This window comes from Sinocyclocheilus grahami, unplaced genomic scaffold, assembly GCF_001515645.1.
Source record: "Sinocyclocheilus grahami isolate Dianchi unplaced genomic scaffold, SAMN03320097.WGS_v1.1 scaffold47.1, whole genome shotgun sequence".
In the NCBI taxonomy this organism is placed as follows: Eukaryota; Metazoa; Chordata; class Actinopteri; order Cypriniformes; family Cyprinidae; genus Sinocyclocheilus; species Sinocyclocheilus grahami.
In genome coordinates this window covers 2,500,229-2,519,789 of record NW_015505226.1, presented here as the reverse complement: position 1 = coordinate 2,519,789, position 19,561 = coordinate 2,500,229, and the positions used below count along the sequence as shown (strand labels likewise).

General features: G+C 36.7%; 2 protein-coding genes across 2 annotated transcripts in view; both read left to right on the top strand.

Moving 5' to 3' along the window:
* The first annotated feature begins 3,735 nt into the window (after window positions 1–3,735).
* LOC107582726 (gamma-tubulin complex component 5-like) lies at window positions 3,736–15,753 on the top strand. The gene is made up of 25 exons (XM_016268677.1): window positions 3,736–3,848; window positions 3,956–4,042; window positions 4,416–4,569; window positions 4,800–4,853; window positions 4,964–5,072; window positions 5,154–5,250; window positions 5,337–5,416; window positions 6,017–6,152; window positions 6,257–6,374; window positions 6,548–6,637; window positions 8,099–8,192; window positions 8,631–8,892; window positions 9,230–9,432; window positions 9,563–9,678; window positions 10,061–10,329; window positions 11,630–11,828; window positions 12,015–12,203; window positions 12,295–12,477; window positions 12,575–12,659; window positions 12,855–12,975; window positions 13,255–13,406; window positions 13,539–13,664; window positions 13,854–13,942; window positions 14,101–14,201; window positions 15,122–15,753. Exons 3-25 carry the CDS (start codon window positions 4,436–4,438, stop codon window positions 15,166–15,168), a joined length of 3,054 nt encoding a protein of 1,017 aa, XP_016124163.1. The 5' UTR covers window positions 3,736–3,848; window positions 3,956–4,042; window positions 4,416–4,435; the 3' UTR covers window positions 15,169–15,753.
* Window positions 15,754–16,126: 373 nt separating this feature from the next.
* Window positions 16,127–19,561, top strand: part of LOC107582807 (cytoplasmic FMR1-interacting protein 1 homolog) — a 34,059-nt gene continuing 30,624 nt past the window's right edge. The window contains exon 1 of the mRNA XM_016268828.1: window positions 16,127–16,420. The gene's annotated coding sequence lies outside the window, so the exon portion shown is untranslated. The remainder of the gene's footprint in view (window positions 16,421–19,561) is intronic.

The window sequence follows — 19,561 nt, the reverse complement described above, 5'->3', positions numbered from 1 at the left end:
GAAGGACCAGCACCACATCCTCTTGTACCACTGAAGAATTTATCTTCCAGAATCTGGCAGTAAGTTTTGGGAGGTCATTTTTAGTTCATCTCGAGATTTTATCTGTAGAAGATAACCTGCTTAATAATTATGCACACCTGAATATAAGGCGTTTTTCACTTCCAGCCTTCATGAACAATAATATATAGATTATAAGTGATTAAATACAAGATTAATAGTAGTTATAATTATTGGTAAAATGTGCTTAGAAAAAAACAATCAGAATATCAACTTGCATAATAATTATGCATGCACTGTATTTGTCCCCTTCTGCTGTCGAGGTAATGCAAGACATGTTGTGATTGGTTGTCAAGGCAGCCAATCAGAATTTAGCAGCCTCTGTCTCTGATTGGCTGGAAGTATGGCACATTGTAACACTTGGTTGTGTTGAGCACAGGAGCTGTTGGCATTTAGTGAGCACAGAGGGGGGGGCATCAGGTGAGCAAGCTAGTGAAACGTTGCGAAATGAACAAGTGCAAAATGCACTTTTGTGCAGAATTTGTGTGTAAGCCCATACTTTGACGGCTTTCAGCCTCACCCTGCGTCATTCTACTGCCTTAATAAATCATTAGCTCATCCATGAACATGATTTCTGCCCGAGTATCGTTGGATTGCTTCAGCTGTGGGGATGAAGACGACAACTCCCATGATTCCACACTCAGTCACGGCGTCATCAAACTACGCCTTTGTCTCTTTGTTTATTTTGAATATGCGCCCTCTAGCGGCGAAAATTACATATTGTGCCTTTAATACAGTCTATGGTTTAATATAATTTGCCCCTTATGAAAAAATAATCAACATTTGCATTAGTTTTGTTCTGTAACACATCAATTATAAACATTTTTATTTGTTTAAACTGTCCTTTTAGTTTGTCTCTTCAGAACTTTTAGAAAAAAAAAAATACTAAAAGAAAATACAAAAGTTCACGAAATAATTGTTTGTATACTGAATCTTTTTTTTTTTTTTAAGTGGAGGAATTTTGAAATGAGCACAAATGTTGTGTCTGGCGGTGTTGATTTGTTGTTTATCCTTGATGGAAACTTAAATCTGCTCACTGGGAAAAAATTTCAAGAGATAAGTGAGATAAGAATGTTAAGAATAAATATTTCGGTAGAAGATGTTGATGAATTAAATAAGTGTATAAGGAATGTAATTTATAGAACAACAATGGATGTAATTGGGAAAAGCAAAGAAACGAGGAGGAAGAAAGCTGTACCATGGTGGACAGAGGAATGTAATATAGTTTTCCAAAAATAGAGCACTTAAGAAAGTAAGGAAATCATAATCATTTGATGATTTTATCGGCTATAAGAGAGCACAAGCAAATGTTTGGAAAAGAGACAGATATTAATGAAATGTGGGGAATGATAAGAAGGATGGGAGGAATCCATCTTAGCAGAGAGATTCCTGTTCTAATTAATGGAGGAAAACAAGTTATATCAAATGTTGGAAAAGCTGAAATAGCAGTTGAAAATTTTGTCAAGATCCATAGTAAATATATCAGAAGAGATGAGGATGTTTAGAGAAAACAAAATAAAAGATAATTCAAATATTGAAATACAGAGTTTTATCTGAAAGTATATTGGATGAAGGTTTTTCAATATACGAATTAAAGCAGGCACTGGTAGAGATGAGAAACACTTCTCCTGGTAAAGATGAAATATGCAATGAAATGATTCGACACCTATCAGATCAATCGAAGTATATTTTATTTCATCTTTTTAATAAAGTGTGGGAAGTAAAGCTTCCCTCTGCTTGGAAGCATGGTGTAGTTATTCCAATTGTAAAGCCCGGGAAAGATCACTCACAAGCAAAAAGTTATAGACCAATTACATTAACCTCAAACCTTTGTAAATTAATGGAAAGAATGGTAATGGCTATATTGAATTATGTACTGGAATCAAAAAGTCTTTTACGTCCACACCAGAGTGGCTTTAGAAAAGGAAGATGCATAATGGATGCAATTTTAAGTTTAGAATAAAAAAATTAGAAAGGCTCAGATAAATAAAGAATTAATAAAAGGATTGTTTTAAGATGTAGAGAAAGCATATGACATGATGTGGAAAGGACTGAATAATATGAATATTAATGGAAAAATTTATAACTGGATAAAATATTTTTTATTTGATAAAACCATTCAAGTAGGGTTAGATCCTCATAAGTATATGAAATTGAAAATACCCGTCAAGTTAGCGTCTGCAGCCCTATATTGTTTAATAAAATGATAAATGATATTTTAGCACAGTTGGGCCTGGTTTTGGAAAGTCCTTATATGCAGATGATGGTGCTTTAGGAAAAAGGGGCAGAAATGTGTCGCATGTAGAGGAATGTATGCAGAACGCTATCAAAGAAGTAGAAATGTGGACAAATAATTGGGGATGTCAGTGGAAAAAACTAAAGTAATATGTTTTTCTAAAAAGAGTAAAACCCCATCTATCAAACTAAAGTTATATGATCAAGAACTGGAACAAGAATCTGTAATCAGTAATCAATGGATTCTAAATTAACATTTGCATCACATGTCCAAAAGATAATAGTCAAAAGTAAAAGAGGAAAGAATGTTTTGAGATGTTTGGCAGTAGATTGGGGTGCTGACCGGCCAGCCTGGTCTCATGTTTATACGTAGTTATTAATATGTAACATTTACAAGCACAAAACGTACTTTTGTACGTTTTTAATCATGCTAAAACGTACAATTTAGACGTATTTCAACGTTTAAAATGTACAAATCGCTACGTATTTTTAGCTAAAAAACGTAAAAATATTTACGTATCTTTTATATCATTTAGATATTCATATCAATGCATTTCTATCATTTTATCAATAAGCGATTTATTTTTTCATTCAGAAATATTCAGAAATACACCCAGTTAAAAGAGTACTAGAAAATAACTGTGCTGCCAGCAACACTACCATGGTTATTTCCAGTGCCTGAAGTTGACTTTCAGCTTCTAATGAATTTTAAAGATAAAGATAGAATACCTAAAAATACAGTAGTACATAAAAACTGGTTCAAATTTTTTTTATCATCAATGGTTGTAAAAATCCAGATACAGGACATACAGGATCAGTACATAGTATAGGTACAGAATAGCAAAAAGAACATCCAATCATATATCAGTTTATACAACAGGAATGCTTGCAATATCCAGATGGTCTGCTATTTCAGGTAGATTTTTGCACACTCTAATGGCCAATATTTCCCACAATCCATTGCATTTAGGCTATATATATTTGTATATATGTATGTATATATTTAATCTTATCTGATGCATTTAAAAGTTAATGGCCAAACGGATGTTTATAAAAGTTAACATTGTTGATGCAGATGAAATGTGGAGGATGTTAACTGTGACAAGATGATAGACAGGCCAGTTTACAGTGACACCCTGCGTCCCAATGTGCATACTATCCACCCTATCTGCCCTAAATAGTATTGAAAATGACTAATATCACATAGAAGAATTAGCATGGATAGTTTGCACATTGGGACGCAGGCAGAATGTGTGTGTGTGACTATGCGACAGTGCGGTCCGTTAAAGACGCAATTGCATGATGTGTTAGTATGTCCCAAAGCTTGCCTACTCTTCTACTACACATTTTAAAGTGTGTACTTTTTCTTCACCAAAAGAGTAAATACTTTAATGGCGTATAAGTAGACACATTTGGACGCAGCCTGTGTCGCGTTATGTTTGGGCCTGTTCGATAGATGGCAGTAATGCGCTCTCCTGCCTTATTATTGTTCACACGGCACCATAGAGATAGCATCTGAAGTGATGGAGGCGGCAACAGGGGAAATGATAATAAATGTATTAATGATAATCAAATAAACTCATTTAAACTTTGCCCTAAATTCGACTTTCGCCATTGGATTATATTCAAGAGATATAATTTACGCATATTTTGTTTTATGTAGCGAACACCCTTTTTATGGGGTTCTTGTTTTGCTAGCCGCAGCTGTTGACAACGGCTCGCCTCTGTCAGCATCACAACCAAAAAGCAGGTCTGTGCTTATAAACAACTCTATCTATCTATCTGTCTATCTATCTATCTATCTATCTATCTATCTATCTATCTATCTATCTATCTATCTATCTATCTATCTATCTATCTGTCTGTCTATCTATCTATCTATCTATCTATCTATCTGTCTGTCTGTCTGTCTGTCTGTCTGTCTGTCTGTCTGTCTGTCTGTCTATCTACTATCTATCTATCTATCTATCTATCTATCTATCTATCTATCTATCTATCTATCTATCTATCTATCTATCTATCTATCTATCTATCTATCTGTCTGTCTGTCTGTCTGTCTGTCTGTCTGTCTGCCTGTCTGCCTGTCTGTCTGTCTATCTCAGTAATTTCCCCTTGTGTTTCAGTTGAACCGTGAATCATCAGAATGGCTCACTGGAGCAGGTTTGAGAAGGAGCTAGAGCTGGAGACCAGGAGGCTCATCTCACATTTTACTTCCACTCAGGATGAGGAAGATCAGAACTTTCAAATGGCTTTGAAATTTGCCTGGTCCAATTTCAAGTAAGTATTTTTCAAGTGCATTTATTCGTTCATTTATTTATCACTTTAATGGCTTGCATGTATTTGTGAAAAGGACAGTGAAGAAGAATTGGAGGAAAATACAAAAAAAAAAAAGTAAATGAGTTTGGAGCCCTAGCTTCAATTAAAAAACGAAACACTTTATGTTTCATTGTTTTGCACATAAAAAAACCAATAGAAAGCTCTCATCATATTTTTTCCCCTCTGGATAGGTTTCATCGTTTCCTTGATGTCAACAGACATAATGTGCAACGCTCCATTAATGGGTAGGAAGTCTGAAGCTTTGAACAATTCTGGGCACTTTTTTCTGATATGCTGATATTTTGATATTATGATATTTTTTGTTATTAATTATTGTGGTTTCTCTTTCTCCCAGGATTCACTCGAAACTCATGGTCCACTCTGACTTGAGTAAAGCAGAGAGTTGGTTACGGCTAACTGAAGAATTTCTCAGTTCTCCTCTTCCTAACACTGAGGGAACTAAGGTGGGAGAACACTAACATCATTCAGATATTACTTGGAACACTACATATGCTGAATATGTCTATTACTCTGTCTGTTTTCAGTCTGACGTCCACTATAGTGTGGTGGCTTTATTGCTCCATCTGTCTGACTCCCCATCCAACACAAATTACTGCGAAAGACCTAGATTAAAAGAAACAGGTTCAGTTTTTTTTTGTGTCAACACATGTATACCGTTGGACAATATTACTACTAATGTATCCACAAATTAATGTTTATTTCTACAGAGAAAGAAGACACGTTTGATTGGGCCAAGTACCTTATGGAAGGGGAAGATATTGATACTGGACCCTTTCCAGACACTCCAGTGAGTGAATGCTGTTACACTGTTAGATCAGATCTGGTCTAACAGTGATATATGATCTAGTATCATATATTAAAAGGCTGGGCGATATGGCATATAAATGATTTGTCAGTACTTTTAATCTTATTAATTTAAATATTTATGCATTTGCTTTTTAATTAAATGGTAGATTTTTTTTTTTAATTCAGTGGAGTCATGGTTTTGCCTTTTGAAGTAAATTTAAAATATAGAAAGCGAAAACAGTTTGTATTTTTATTTGATGTAAAATATGGTCAGATTTTATTTAAAATAACCAAGCCACTAAATAAACATGAAGCAATGTTATTTTAGTATCATTGATATACTTTTATATACTAGTTTTTTGTTAAAATTTTGAATTAGATCTTTTTTCAATTTTAATTTTATTTCGTCATTTTTGTGAATTTGTTTTAAAATGCCAATATAGTTTTTATTAAAGGGATAGTTCACCCAAAAAAATCATCAAAATTCAATGCATATTTAATGAAACATTTTAAACAAATTGAAATGGCTTGACCCCTCAATGCTATTCTATACTATATATAGTTAGCCATAACAGAGAACCACAGGTCGTTTATTTGGCAGGAGTGGTCTGAGGATGAGAGTGAAGAAGAAGATAGCCAGCAGCCCCTGAGCAGAGAGGATTCTGGTATACAGGTGGACAAGACGCCACAGGAGGACCACGAGCAGAATGACAAGACTGTCCAAGTCACCTGGACCGGTATGGGACAGTATCAGCACATTTTCTTATAGTAGCCCTCAGTTAATGAAAGTTTTTTTTATTTTTTCAGAATTCCTAGTTCTCACTGAGTCTTGTTCTTGTAGTGGATGAGCCGGACTCCAGGGCTTGGTTGGACCAGCATATTGTCACTTCGTATTGGGTTCCCAACTCTCCCCGCTTTCCACACAGCCTCCACTTGCACTCCAACCTCTACAATGTCTGGTAAGACATTTTTGCTTGTCATGTCTTGTTTGCTTTCTTCATCACAAGGCCATACATTTGGATTTTTTGTCATGATTTAATAAGATTTTAGAAGCAAATGCTGTTTAAGTTTTAAATGGAGTTTATTTGAGAGTTCACATTGTCATTTTGTATATCATTCTCTTTCCCTCCAGGGATCAGCACCTGTATAACACTGGGCCCCTCTACCTGCCTGAGGAGAAGTCTTTTGTTACAGAGACACAAGTGATTCGGGAAACTCTTTGGTATGATTATATACTGTATATATACCAGTCAGAAATTTTGAATAATTTTTTGAAAGAAGTCTCTTTATTTGAAATGTATTTGACATTTACAGGGTAATTTACAAAAGTCTTAAATTTAGTTGTATCAAATTTAAGGCCATAAAAAGTCTTAAATGGTACAAGAAAGTCTTAATTATGATTTCAAGAGGTCTTAAATTTGGGGACGGAAAGACACGCATTGTGATATGGCTGAATGTGACCATTAAGCTTCTAAAGGCTATGATCTCATTAAATAAACATGAGCGCTGCTTAGCTTAGCCATCACAGGAATACATTACATTTTAAAGGGGTCCTATTATGCTTTTTCACTTTTTCAACTTTAGTTAGTCTGTAATGTTGCTGTTTGAGCATAAAAAAGATCTGCGAAGTTACAAAGCTCAAAGTCCACTTCAAAAGGAGATATTTTATTTAACAGAAATCCCTTTTTAAAAACTACAACGAACGACTCGTTTGGACTACAACGCATATTTTCCGGGATTTGTGATATCACAAAAACCGACGAATGGGACGAGACCTGTTTGAGCTGCACTAGAGAAGGCAACGAGTGTTATCACTATGTCAGAGACACGCTAGCTTTCCCAAGGCAGACGAACTTAGAGTGGTTACAATCATCCGGGTTTAAATCGTGCTTAAATTGATTTGATTTTGACGCAATATTTATACTGAAGCTCGCAGGTGGCTATGGTAAGGGGCAAGACATTTCCAGACCAGGCGCCGAGTGGTGCAATGACAACACACACTGACCCACCTAACCAATCACAGCACGTTTAGTATTTCAGAAGGCGGGCCTTCATTTGTACAGGAACTATTCGAGCCGTTCATACCAGACTGGGGGGAGAGGTGTTGTAATAATGTAAAATATGTGAAAAAATAATGTGTTTTTCAAACAACCTAGTATGAGAGCCTGTTCTAGTACACCCCCAAAACAAAATCAAGACTTTGTAAAAGAGCATAATAGGACCCCTTTAAAATATACTAAAGTAGAAAAACTGTTTTTTTTTTTCAATTGTACAATATTTCACAATATTAATGTTTTACTATATTTACCATCAAATAAATGCATAAGAGCATTCAAGACTTTCAAAACGTAACATATATTTTTGATGAACTTTTTTTATTTATTTATGTATGTATGTATGTTATTGCCATGATTACATTTAATAACCTGGACAAACCTGTTCTTACCAAAGGAAAGTGCATATGTTAAGTTTGTGAAGGTTACATATGTGGATAGGGATTAGAATGCAAGTTGAAACCTGCAGGGAATTAGCAGTTCTGGAATGGAGTTTTTTCTTCTTCAAGATTACATCTGCACTGGTTGCTGACAAAACCAGAAGAGAATGCATCACAAAGATTATTGACTGCTCATATCAAGGTTTTTGCTGCAGGAAAGATCAGATGTTCTTTTGTGCCTCTCCTCAGGCTCTTCTCTGGTGTAAAGAAACTTTTCATTTTCCAGCACAATGATGGCAAGGTGACTGTGAGGAATGATGTGGTGGTCACGCATCTAACTAATGTGAGTGGAAGCTGTTTTTCAGCATCCCCTGTCAGGCCTAAATTTATGGGGTTTCTTGGAAGTTTACCATGCTCATGGAAAGTAGGGAAGGTGGCAGCTTTTATTTAAATGTCTGTATTTATTGGGATAAACGCAAACACAGACATTAATAAAGTTATTACACTACAAAAAAGCCAAATGCTGAATTTTATGGGAGAGAAAAAAAACAAATTTTTCAAGTTTATAATATATCAGTTTCATTTAAAGATTTTTTCAAATGTATATTATTGTCTAAGGCTAAATTAGATGCTGTTAATTTAATTTTAATAAGCTATTATCACATTACAATAACTAATGAGGGACCGTTTAAATTGTTGTGAATAGTTCTGAAATTGTGCAAGACAAAACCAGATGATTGGTTCAAAGTGTCTTTTTATCAATATGGATGTTTTTGTACAGAACTGTCTTCACTCTGTACTGGAGCACATAGCAGCCTATGGGCAGGCTGTTTCCCGACTGCAAAAGTTTATTGATGAAGTGACCGGCCACAGTGCAGAGCCCTGTCCTCCAGGTCTTAACTCTTCCTCCTCCTCCTCATCCTCCAAGAAGAGCTCTGATCCTCCCTTCAGGACCTACCAAGCATTTGTGTGGGCCCTGTATAAATACTTCACCAGCTTTAAAGAGGAGCTCAATACTATCGAGAAAGACGTTATTGCCAAAGGTCGGTTTTTCTTTGTGTCAGCACTCTAAAAAAAAAATATATATATGTGTATATATATATATATATATATATATATATATTTATATATTTATATTGAAGTTTTATGAACATTTTTTAAATTAAGATTATTGGAGTATGTTTTACAAGAAAATACTATTTCAGTCTTTCTGCTTCAAAATTTCACGTTTCATTCAATGTGTTACTTTGTAATTATTTGTGAAATTTAGTAGCAGTTTCTAAGTAAGTCCTACACCAGTTTTTTTTTTTCAGTGTGTAAAATATATTCTCAGTTAATTTTGTGTTGTTATAGTATTGATTTTATGGTGATTCTTCATAGATGAGACAGTGACTCTGTCATCTGTGCTGGAACGGTTAAGTCCTCATCTTGCTCAGATCACCATGCTGCACAGGGTTTTCTGCATAGGAGTGGCTGATGTGCCGCCTGGAACGCCCAATGTATTACGAGCCTCACACTTACTCAACACCCTCTACAAGGCCATAATAGAGTATGACAGTGTGGGCGAGGCCTCCGAGCAGTCTGTAAGTGTGTCTGGTTTTGGTATTGAGCATTAGATGCATAAATGTGTACATTTATCAGTGTACCGCTCTTCCTTTTTGTTTATTATAAAAAGATCACAAAATTATGCCCCCCCCCCCTCCTTTCTATCAGGTGGCGCTCCTTTTCTCTCTCTGGGTAGAAACGGTCAGGCCATACCTTGAGATTGTAGACGAATGGATTGTTCACGGTCACTTATTTGACCCCGCCAAAGAATTTGTAATTCAAAGGTACAAAAACCCTTAAAATGTCTATATATACTAGTAGGGGGGGGAGATCATGTTTTTCACAAGAATTGAATTCAATGAATTCTGTTTTGCCATCACAGGAATACATTACATTTTAAAATATGTGACCCTGGACCACAAAACCAGTCTCAAGTCGCTGGGATATATTTGTAGCAATAGCCAAAAATGCATTGTATGGGAAAATGTTACTTTTAATTGTAATATTTTTCAAATATTGCTGTTTTACTATATTTTCGATCAAATAAATGCAGTCTTGATGAGAATAAGATTTCTTTTAAAAACATTTTAAAAGTCTTACCGACCCCAAACTTTTGAATGGTACTGTATGTAAGGGAATAAATAAATGTATAGATATGTTTACTAGGAACAAGGATGTACCAGTAAACCACAGGGACTTCTGGTATGCCACTTACACGCTGTATAGCGTGTCTGAGACGGTGGAGAGCGAGGAGAGGCTCAGTGATGCTGCCAGTGGAAGTTCTGGTGGAGAGCAGGCGTCCAGCAGCAGACAGCACACCATGGTGTCCTTTCTCAAGCCTGTGCTCAAGCAGATCATCATGGCTGGCAAATCCATGCAGCTCCTGAGGAACCTGGACTGCAAGGAGACAGAGCAGCCGGATGGCTCCTCCAGAGGTCATTGTCAGAGAGGATAAATTTCAGTCAAGTTTAGTTTTTATGTATTTTTTTTTTAAGTAGTTTTTTTCCCCCCTAGTGTTAGTTTCAGTGCTTATCCTGTATAACATAAGAAATTTGTTCCCTCTGCCTATGATGACACACGCAAAAGAATACAAAGTTGTCACATATAACAACACGGCACTGTAGCACTTACTGACAATGACATGCGCTATAAATGTGCCAGTGCTGCTACATTTTGCAGTAACTTGGCATCCATGGGCACTTATGATTCAGCATCATGAACTACATACGCACATCTAGCGTCAGCTGGAGGTTGCGTCAGAGAACAACAACTAGTCACCAGTCTGTGTTCATGGCACAGACTTAGAAATATACTCAAGGCCTTTGTTGATTAAAACTGACAATATATTTCTTATTTTAATTGGTTCCCTCAACAACTGTCATTTTTATTTAAGAACCAGGGTTCTCAAGGTCTTGAAAAAACTGAAATTTTAAACATCAAAATTCTAGAGCTGGAAAAGTTGTGGAAATGAATACAATATAAAAAAGTAATGGACATTTCTATAATGAATATACATTTTTAATATCAAGCTCTAAAATATTTTGAGTAGACATTGCTGAGAAATGGCCAGTTCAAAATAATGAAAAAATATTGAATGTTTTTGTGATATATATTCCCATGATCACAAACAAGTGGAAAAGTCCAATAAATTCATGATCGAACCCTGAAGAACATCCAGTTCTTGAATCTACTAAAATTACAGAATGTAACTATTTTAATTTTAATTTAGTTATTTTATATTGATACCCCTGATTTCTTCAAATTAAAAAAAAATTGAAAACAAGCATCTGTGTCATTAAAGCAGAGATACCAGAAATACTGTCTTAGACAGGGTCTTTTGGACTTGTCTTTATGGTGTTATTTGGAGGAGTTACTACTTATTTCAGTGTCATGGATGTCAGATATACCCACCCTAAAAGTCATACAAAGAAAGAAATATGTGGTTGTTTATTTTAAATGTGAATTAGACCCCTTCTTGTTTAATAGTGGTTCATTTCAACATAATGCACTGATGGTCTGAAGTAATGTTCTCTGTAATTCTATTAAGTTTTCATCCATGTTGTTTTCAAGTTTCAGTTTAGTTTTTTGTTGCATGCTCACATTTTTACATTAGTTTTCGTTTGGTGATTACCATTTGTTTTTGTGTTTTAGTTGATTACTTCATTTTTATGTTTCTTATAGCTTAATATGTCTTAATATGTCTGACAATGATTAATGAATTCTGTCTCTCTGCAGATGCCGAAAGAAAGAGTCTGTACACGCTCTTCTTGGAATCAGTTCAGACACGTCTTCGGCATGGAGAAGAGTCACCCACAAATACGGTTACCAAGCAACAGGCAACTAAGAAGAGCCTGATCAAGATGCAGTCCATTGTAGCACGTCATCTGGAGCTGGATGACATCCATGACCCCCTGCTGGCCATTAATTTTGCAAGGTAACAGCAGAATACAGAATAAATGGTTTGACGTCACTGAAGTTCACACTTAGAGCAAAAATGTTAAATGTAGATTTGTGTTTTCAAAGATTGAAATTATATAAAGTCACTAAACTATGTTTGGTCATTCACAATTTCATTAGCTTGCTTTCCGTTGAAGTGATTGCGATATGTTATCTCTTGCAGGCTTTATTTAGAGCAAAATGACTTCCATGAGAAATTCTCTGGCGGCAATGTGATTTTGGACCGCTCCTCTGAGTCTGTGACATGTCAGACGTTTGAGCTTACGCTCCGCTCCTGTTTGTATCCACATATTGAGAGGAGATACATCGAATGCTGTGGCAACCTCATGAGAACCCTGAAGAAAGACTACAGGTGAGATACTGCAGATGAGTCCTTTGTGCATGAACCTCACAGTGTTGCTTTGTAGTGCATTTATGCTTAACTTTCTCATTTTTCATCTTAGGCTTCTGGGGTACTTGCAGGCCATGAGAAACTACTTCCTTTTGGAGGCTGGGGATACTATGTATGATTTCTACACAGCCATCTTTGACAAAGTTCTGGAGAAGGAGAGCTGGCAGCAGCTGGCCTTCCTTAATGTGCAGCTGCAAGAGGCTGTTGGTCAGCGCCACCCCGAGGACAGCAACCGGTACTGCACATGCATCTCTAGAGATCCTGTGGTTTACCATTCAACCCTACCTGATACCACTCAATATCCTGTGGTTATTTTTTTCTCATGATTCTAGGTTGTCTATATTTCTTGAAACTATTGATCCTGCAAGAAAAAAACAGCCAGTGAATAACCTTGATGGTCTTACGCTGAGTTATAAGGTTACAAACCCACAATTTCATTTGGCATTTTGAAAAATTTTGCCCGTTATGCTTTGAAGATTGTAATAACACAATAAATATAATTTTAAAAAAAAATGTATTTGTTTTTAAATGTAAATGTATGTATTTGTTTTTATGAGTTATCTGTATAAATTATGCATTTTATATGAATTCCTTTTGATTTTCTCTCACCAGGTTCCATGGCCTGTAGATATTGTTATAAGTTCAGAGTGTCAGAAAATCTACAATCAGGTCTTTCTACTGCTGCTTCAGATCAAATGGGCCAAATATAGCCTGGACACATTACGATTCAGTGGCGAGTTATGATTTCTCTACTGAAGTTTTCATTACTTCTGTTTATTTGTAATAAAAAGAGCGAGAAATAAAGCTAGTGGATATTATTACAAAAAGGATACGCTATTAAATGGCAATAAGATATCTATATATTTCATATTTATGTTACATCATGGTTCAATTGTATCTCGTTGTAGTTCAGCGATCACAGGTCTTTTTTTATTTATTCACACTGCTTTCATATCAGGATGGTTTTAATTCACTAGTTCATATGGGATCTTAATATAGAGTCTTCCCACAGATTTGACAGTAGCTGCTAAGACGCAAGAAGGAAGCCAGTCCGAGGAAAGCACAGCCAAAGAGCCCATAAACCAGCAGATTCACAGGATGTTTCTCCTGAGGGTCAAACTCATGCACTTTGTCAACAGCCTGCATAACTACATTATGACAAGGGTAGGTCTGAAATACATAAAATGGGCTTTATTTATTTGCAGCAGAGTTCAGACTTTGTTTGTTTTGTTTTTTGTATTTGAATCATCCTTTTATTACCCTGTGGACATACACCTTGCTACATTTCATTCACAGATCCTGCATAGTACAGGTCTAGAGTTTCAACACCAAGTACAGGAGGCTAAGGATCTTGACCAGCTCATCAAAATCCACTACAGATACTTGTCCACCATTCATGACCGATGTCTGCTCAGAGAGAAAGTAAGCGGGAAATATACAGGCCAAAAAATGAGTCTGTCAAAAAAAAATGTGCATGTTAAAATTGCAGTTTTTCTTATCAATTCAGTAAGCTGTCTTCCCCATGATGGTTGGCCTAGTTTTTACTTTTAAGCCATTATGGACATTTGTGTTATTTCTGATCCATCAGTTCAGGTTACTGTGTCTTTGCAGGTCAGTTTTGTCAAGGAGGCCATCATGAAAGTGCTGAACTTAGTTCTCATTTTCTCAGACAGATGGCAGGCTGGTTTTGGGGCCTGGAAGTAAGTTTAAAACTCTCCATGTATGGAATCTCTTTAGATGTTTCAGTCTAGCCACTTGTCCTTGTCTCACAGCTTTCACTTCATTTTGATGAGGATGAGGCTTTGCTTCCCTTTTTGGATTTTACCATTGGTTAAATATTTTCTTTTTTTCTCCTCAGAATCGAGTCGATTGACAAAATGGAGTCGGATTTTAAAAACTGTCACATGTTTCTGGTGACTATTTTAAACAAGGCCGTGTGCAGAGGCTCATTTCCTCATTGTAAGTCCTCCACTGCTGTGCATTTAAAAAAAAACAGTGTGAATCTCACTAACCCTGTTCAGATGTTGTCTGTATTTAACTCCAAAAGACAATATACTCTTATTGCAAACAAGAGCAGTACATTTATGGAAATATTCTCAATTCCAGTCCTCGCGTACCACAGCTCTGCATATTTTGCATGTCTCTCTTATTTAACACACCTGATTCAGATAACCAGCTCGTTTGAAGAGAACTCCGTAAATGAACTGTGTTCCGATTGACATGGTCCCTACACAGTGTTCATTGCTCCCTACTCCCTGAGCACGGGGGACATCCATTTAAGTGTACTTCACTTCGGAAACATTCATTCACGGATTTGAGCTACACCACTGCCTGCAGCGTATTTACACACAGACGAAACTTACTAGAGAAGTGTAAAGTGTGACATAATATACCTCTGTGAATAAATGCAATTTAAATTCACGTCTCGCACACTTTAATGCCCTTTGAAAAGAGCATAGACGCTCCCACCATGATTCAAACTGGAATCATGGTGGAATATCCTGTGATGTTCACTTCGCAGGGCACTTACGGTTGAATAGAACAAACCTCTGAAGTGATAAGAGATGCATAAAAAATGTGCAGAGCAGTGGTACGCGAGGACTGGAATTGAGAACCACTGTTGTAAAGTATTGGTGCTATTTGTTGTACTAATTTTAATTGACTGATTATTACAGATATAGTAAATATGACAGAATATTTACAGTAATTATTACAGTTATAAAAATACAGTAAGAATCATCACTGAGAGTAAGAATTAAAAACATGTTCCAATGCAAAAAAAACAACTTTATAAATTGTCTATATATTTCTTTTTTTCAGTAAATAATGAGTGAACCCAGAAATATTTAGTTTTACACACCATATGTTTTCTATTACAGTGGAGTCCTTGGCGCTGTCGCTAATGGCTGGATTTGAACAGTGTTAACAGATTGAGCATGGTTTCAATCCAGAGCATTGAACACAAGACAGATTATTTATTGTACAGCTGCATGACGGCTGCTGTACTGTTCTTGTTTTTCTCTACCAGGGTATCGGACTTCATAGCACATGAGAGAGACAAAATCACTATAGCACTTCATTGGTACAGAAGTAGCACTTTGTGTCTGTAAACAGTGAAACTTGTGTTAAATTGTCTACTGTCTACAGCACAGTTGCTGCATCAAGATACTTAACGTAATGTTTTGTGAACAGTGTTTTTTTCAGCATTGTTGGCCTGTGTTATGGCTCAATATGTCAGAAGTAAAACGTAAGTGTCTTCTACGTGCAGTGGATATGTGAAGCGCACATGACAAAAGCAATTTATTTTGAGCTAATTATGTATATTACATGTAACCGTGAAAAGAAAAACTTAACGCTCAAATTTAAGTACTGTACATAATATTAGCTAACTGTGAAAAGTGTAGGCTACATTTGTATGCAGTTCATGCATATATTTGTATGTTGTTGTTGCTTAAAGCCTTTTTCATTGAATGGATTGCATATTTTAAATTAAATTGCCCTTACTTTGAGATATAATACTGCCTCATACTTTTTTTTAATACACTACCATTCAAAAGTTTGAATTCAGTAAGATTTTTTTTTTAAATAAATACTTTTTTGTGAGAATGCATTAAATTGAAAATTAAAAAATATAGGAAATACACAAAAATACTGAAATACACAATACAGGAAAATAAATAGGATGAGTATATGAAATGGAGGAAATATGAAAGCAAAAAATAAAATGAAATAGAATGGGTGTAAATGTACATATGATATAAGATGTAGCATTTCTAAAATGTTCATATTTACATTTCACTCTAGATTCCACATGATAAAACTAACATTTCACAGTTCAAACTTCCTGCTTCTGCACTCACGGACGTTTAGTAGGGCTGTGATCCTGAACGCCCCCTGCTGGAAGTGTGCCGCACTGCGGCGCTGGAGTTTCCTGTTGAATTTCCCTGTAGAGCGCAACAGGAACTTCCAGCCTGAGCTGCGCCTGCGACAACACTCACCGCGAGCAGGATTCCTCCGCAAACTCCCTCAGATACTCCAAACCACCTCAGATTAACCACCAAAAAACAATTTACGAGTTACCGTCATCCTCTCAGCCACTTCAGAACTGGAAACCACATCGGAAAATGCATGAATGAATAGTTGAAGCGGATTGTTTGTCCTGGAAAATTCAAGTAAGGGTGGGTAGAGCGGAGTTTTGACTTACTTTCATCCTGGGTGTTGTCTTTTTTCAACCGCTTTCTCTGTAGTTGGTCAGTCAAACCGTAGTTTTGTTATAATATGTGTTTATGTTTCAGTATGTGCAAGACAGAATGGAAAGGTATTGTTGGGTTGAATTCCTTTGAGTTGATTGAAGTTTTATGTCGTGGGTGAGGTGGGCCTACACGCGACGCGACAAAGTAGAACGACCTTTAAAATTATGGGGTGTACTACGTGTATGGGGTGTACTACGTGTATGGGGTGTACTACGTGCACTTCATATAAAATAAACCAAGCTGTCTGAACTGCAAACGCGACAGAACGCTTCATAATGTGTGCGCGTTATGTCGCGTAGTTGGGGTGACACGCAGTGGTGGATAAAGTACTTGAAATCCACACTTAAGTAAAAGTACAGATATCTTACCAGAAAATGACTTTGGTAGAAGTTGAAGTCGCCGTTTAAATATTACTTGAGTAAAAGTTTTAAAGTGTGATATTTATTGTACTTAAGTATGAAAAGTATATCTTTTTTAATATTTAACATACAAAAGTATTGAAAGTACAAGCAAATTCAAAAGGTAAAGAAGCATATATATATATATATATATATATATATATATATATTGTTCTATACACAGTTTGAGCAGCAAGATTGTGTTCAGTTTGAACTCTTTCATTCCAATATAAGAAAACCATTTTTGCATTTATGGAATCAGCATCCGATCTGCATCATTTAGATTAGATTTTATTTTCACAGACTGTTTAATGCAGCTCAGAGAGGAGATGGATGCATTTAACCAGTAGTTATTACAAATGCATAAATAATGCTTTGTTTTAAACATAAAACGTTGAATATTGATATTTGAAAAGATTTAAAACAAGAAAAAGATACTTGAAATGTGAAATTAAAGCCGCCAGTAGGTGGCGGCAAGTCACTGTTAACCAGCGAGTCATTGAGATTAAATCGATTCATTCAAAAATGTTGATTCATTCAGGGATGTTTTAATAAGTCACTGGCTGCGTTTACACTTGGCATTAACATGCGACCTGTATCCGGATGTTGTCCACATACACATTGAAAATACAAGTGTAAACGCGCTTCTGATCGGAATGTTATCCGATCAGCGTGTCCTGCTCCAGAGGTAGTCGAGGACGCATTGTGTTCGGATCTCAGTGTAATGTAAACGCAATCCAGCCATTGTGTCTTCATTCGCAGGTCGACATCACACCCCCTCTCTCGCAAACTGTCAGAAAAAAAGACGGAGAACACCCGTGTGGAGCGCTAGTGAGACTCCTACACTTGTCTTTGATTTGTAAAATGTCCCGCGACTGGTTCGTTGAACCAATGGGATCACTCGGGGTCCTAAGCGGACCTGATTTCGAGGGGGGACTCGATTTCTCATGACACCTTCTCCCAGCAGGACGAGACTCATGCCTTGTCCAAATACCCACACTTGCGGTCTTTGCACTTGACCACTTGACTACTTATATGACGTATTTCCTGTATTTGGTCCAAGTATTCAAGTGAGCATGAAAGACCACAAGTGTGTGTCGAACTTTTCATTACCTGATGGGACACACTTATAGTGTTGTAAAAATGCAAGTGTTTACAGAGGTTTATTTTTATTTTCAATACTTTGCATTTTAAAATCAACTTCTAAATGTCTGTTCAGTAGTCCCTATAACAGATTACACTATTTAATTTTGTGGTGCTTCTAGTGATAAAAAGCAGTTGCAAATGTTGTACAAAATAATTATCACCACTGCTCATTTGCAAATGACTACCAAATTATATGTAATATCTAATTATCATCAATATTTCACATACATTGAAAAGGTTTCCGTGACCTCTCACGAGATCTCGGCAAAAAGTCTCACGATTTATTTCCACAACATGATGCATGATGGGATACACTAAGCCTCGAATACTGCTCCGGAGCGGTATTCGAGATAGTGTGGATTTAGTGTGTGTTAAGGGCACTGCGCTCTGGCATTTTTAAGATCTGGGACAGTCTTGCGCACTTACTTCCTGCCGCGTGCATGCGCTCTCAAGTGGCTAAGACCGCAAGTGTGGGTATTTGGACAAGGCATGAGTCTCGTCCTGCTGGGAGAAGGTGTCATGAGAAATCGAGTCCCCCCTCGAAATCAGGTCCGCTTAGGACCCCGAGTGATCCCATTGGTTCAACGAACCAGTCGCGGGACATTTTACAAATCAAAGACAAGTGTAGGAGTCTCACTAGCGCTCCACACGGTAGTGGGGACTGATTATAATGACTTATACTGTCTTTTTACGCGTTGCGTTGCGTATCGCGCCCCGTAAACATAAAACCATGTCTGCATTTGTGATCGGAGAAAAAACAAACAACAAGCCTACTCTACACTGCTCAAAACTCGTAAATTATTTAAATATAAAAAAACTTACTTACAGGCTGTGAGTCAGAAGCGCCAGACTGTCCTTGCAAAGTTGGAACTGCCCCACTTGATAGAAACAGCCTTTGAGCACAGACGCATTGTAGGCTAGTCTGCAGGTTCAGGAAACAGTCCTCATCCTCCATAAAATGCGCAGCACACATCTGAATATTTGGGTTGAACTGTTCTGGAACAGTGTTGTAAATACAACTTAACCACTGATTTCTAGTTGTGTCCTCTTTTGGAAGGCCAAACAAAGTTTCGCTTTCACAATGAAACCCACAGTGACTCCACGACATGGCGGCGGCAACAGCGAGAATAAAAGTTACGCCTTCTTTGCGTGAACATTTGGGCGGCGTTATGCAATACTTCCCACATCATGACGTAGATATGTGGGGGCGTTTTAGAACGAGCCGTTTTGGTTGACTCTTAACTTTTATAAAGAATATCTCTTTGGATTTGAGACTTTAGTCTTTGCAACTTTACAGATCTTCTTTATCCACCAAGAGCTTGTAACACTCCAAAGAGAAAGGAAAAATTTAAATTGCATCATATGACCCCTTTAAGTACTGTAACGAAGTATTATTACTTTGTTACATTACACTACTGGACATTTGTATGGATTTACTGAATAGTAGCAACCTTCTACATTGCGAGTAAATCACTCGCACATGCAACTAAATCTTACCCTGGGCGAATAAATTCTTAGATTT

Excerpts from the sequence above, each read along its gene's own strand:
- LOC107582726 (XM_016268677.1), top strand. The coding sequence starts at position 4,436 with ATGGCTCACTGGAGCAGGTTTGAGAAGGAGCTAGAGCTGGAGACCAGG. Across the intron at positions 12,204-12,294 it reads ACCCTGAAGAAAGACTACAG|GCTTCTGGGGTACTTGCAGG; the intron begins GTGAGATACTGC and ends TTTTCATCTTAG. Across the intron at positions 14,202-15,121 it reads CAGAGGCTCATTTCCTCATT|TGGAGTCCTTGGCGCTGTCG; the intron begins GTAAGTCCTCCA and ends TTTCTATTACAG.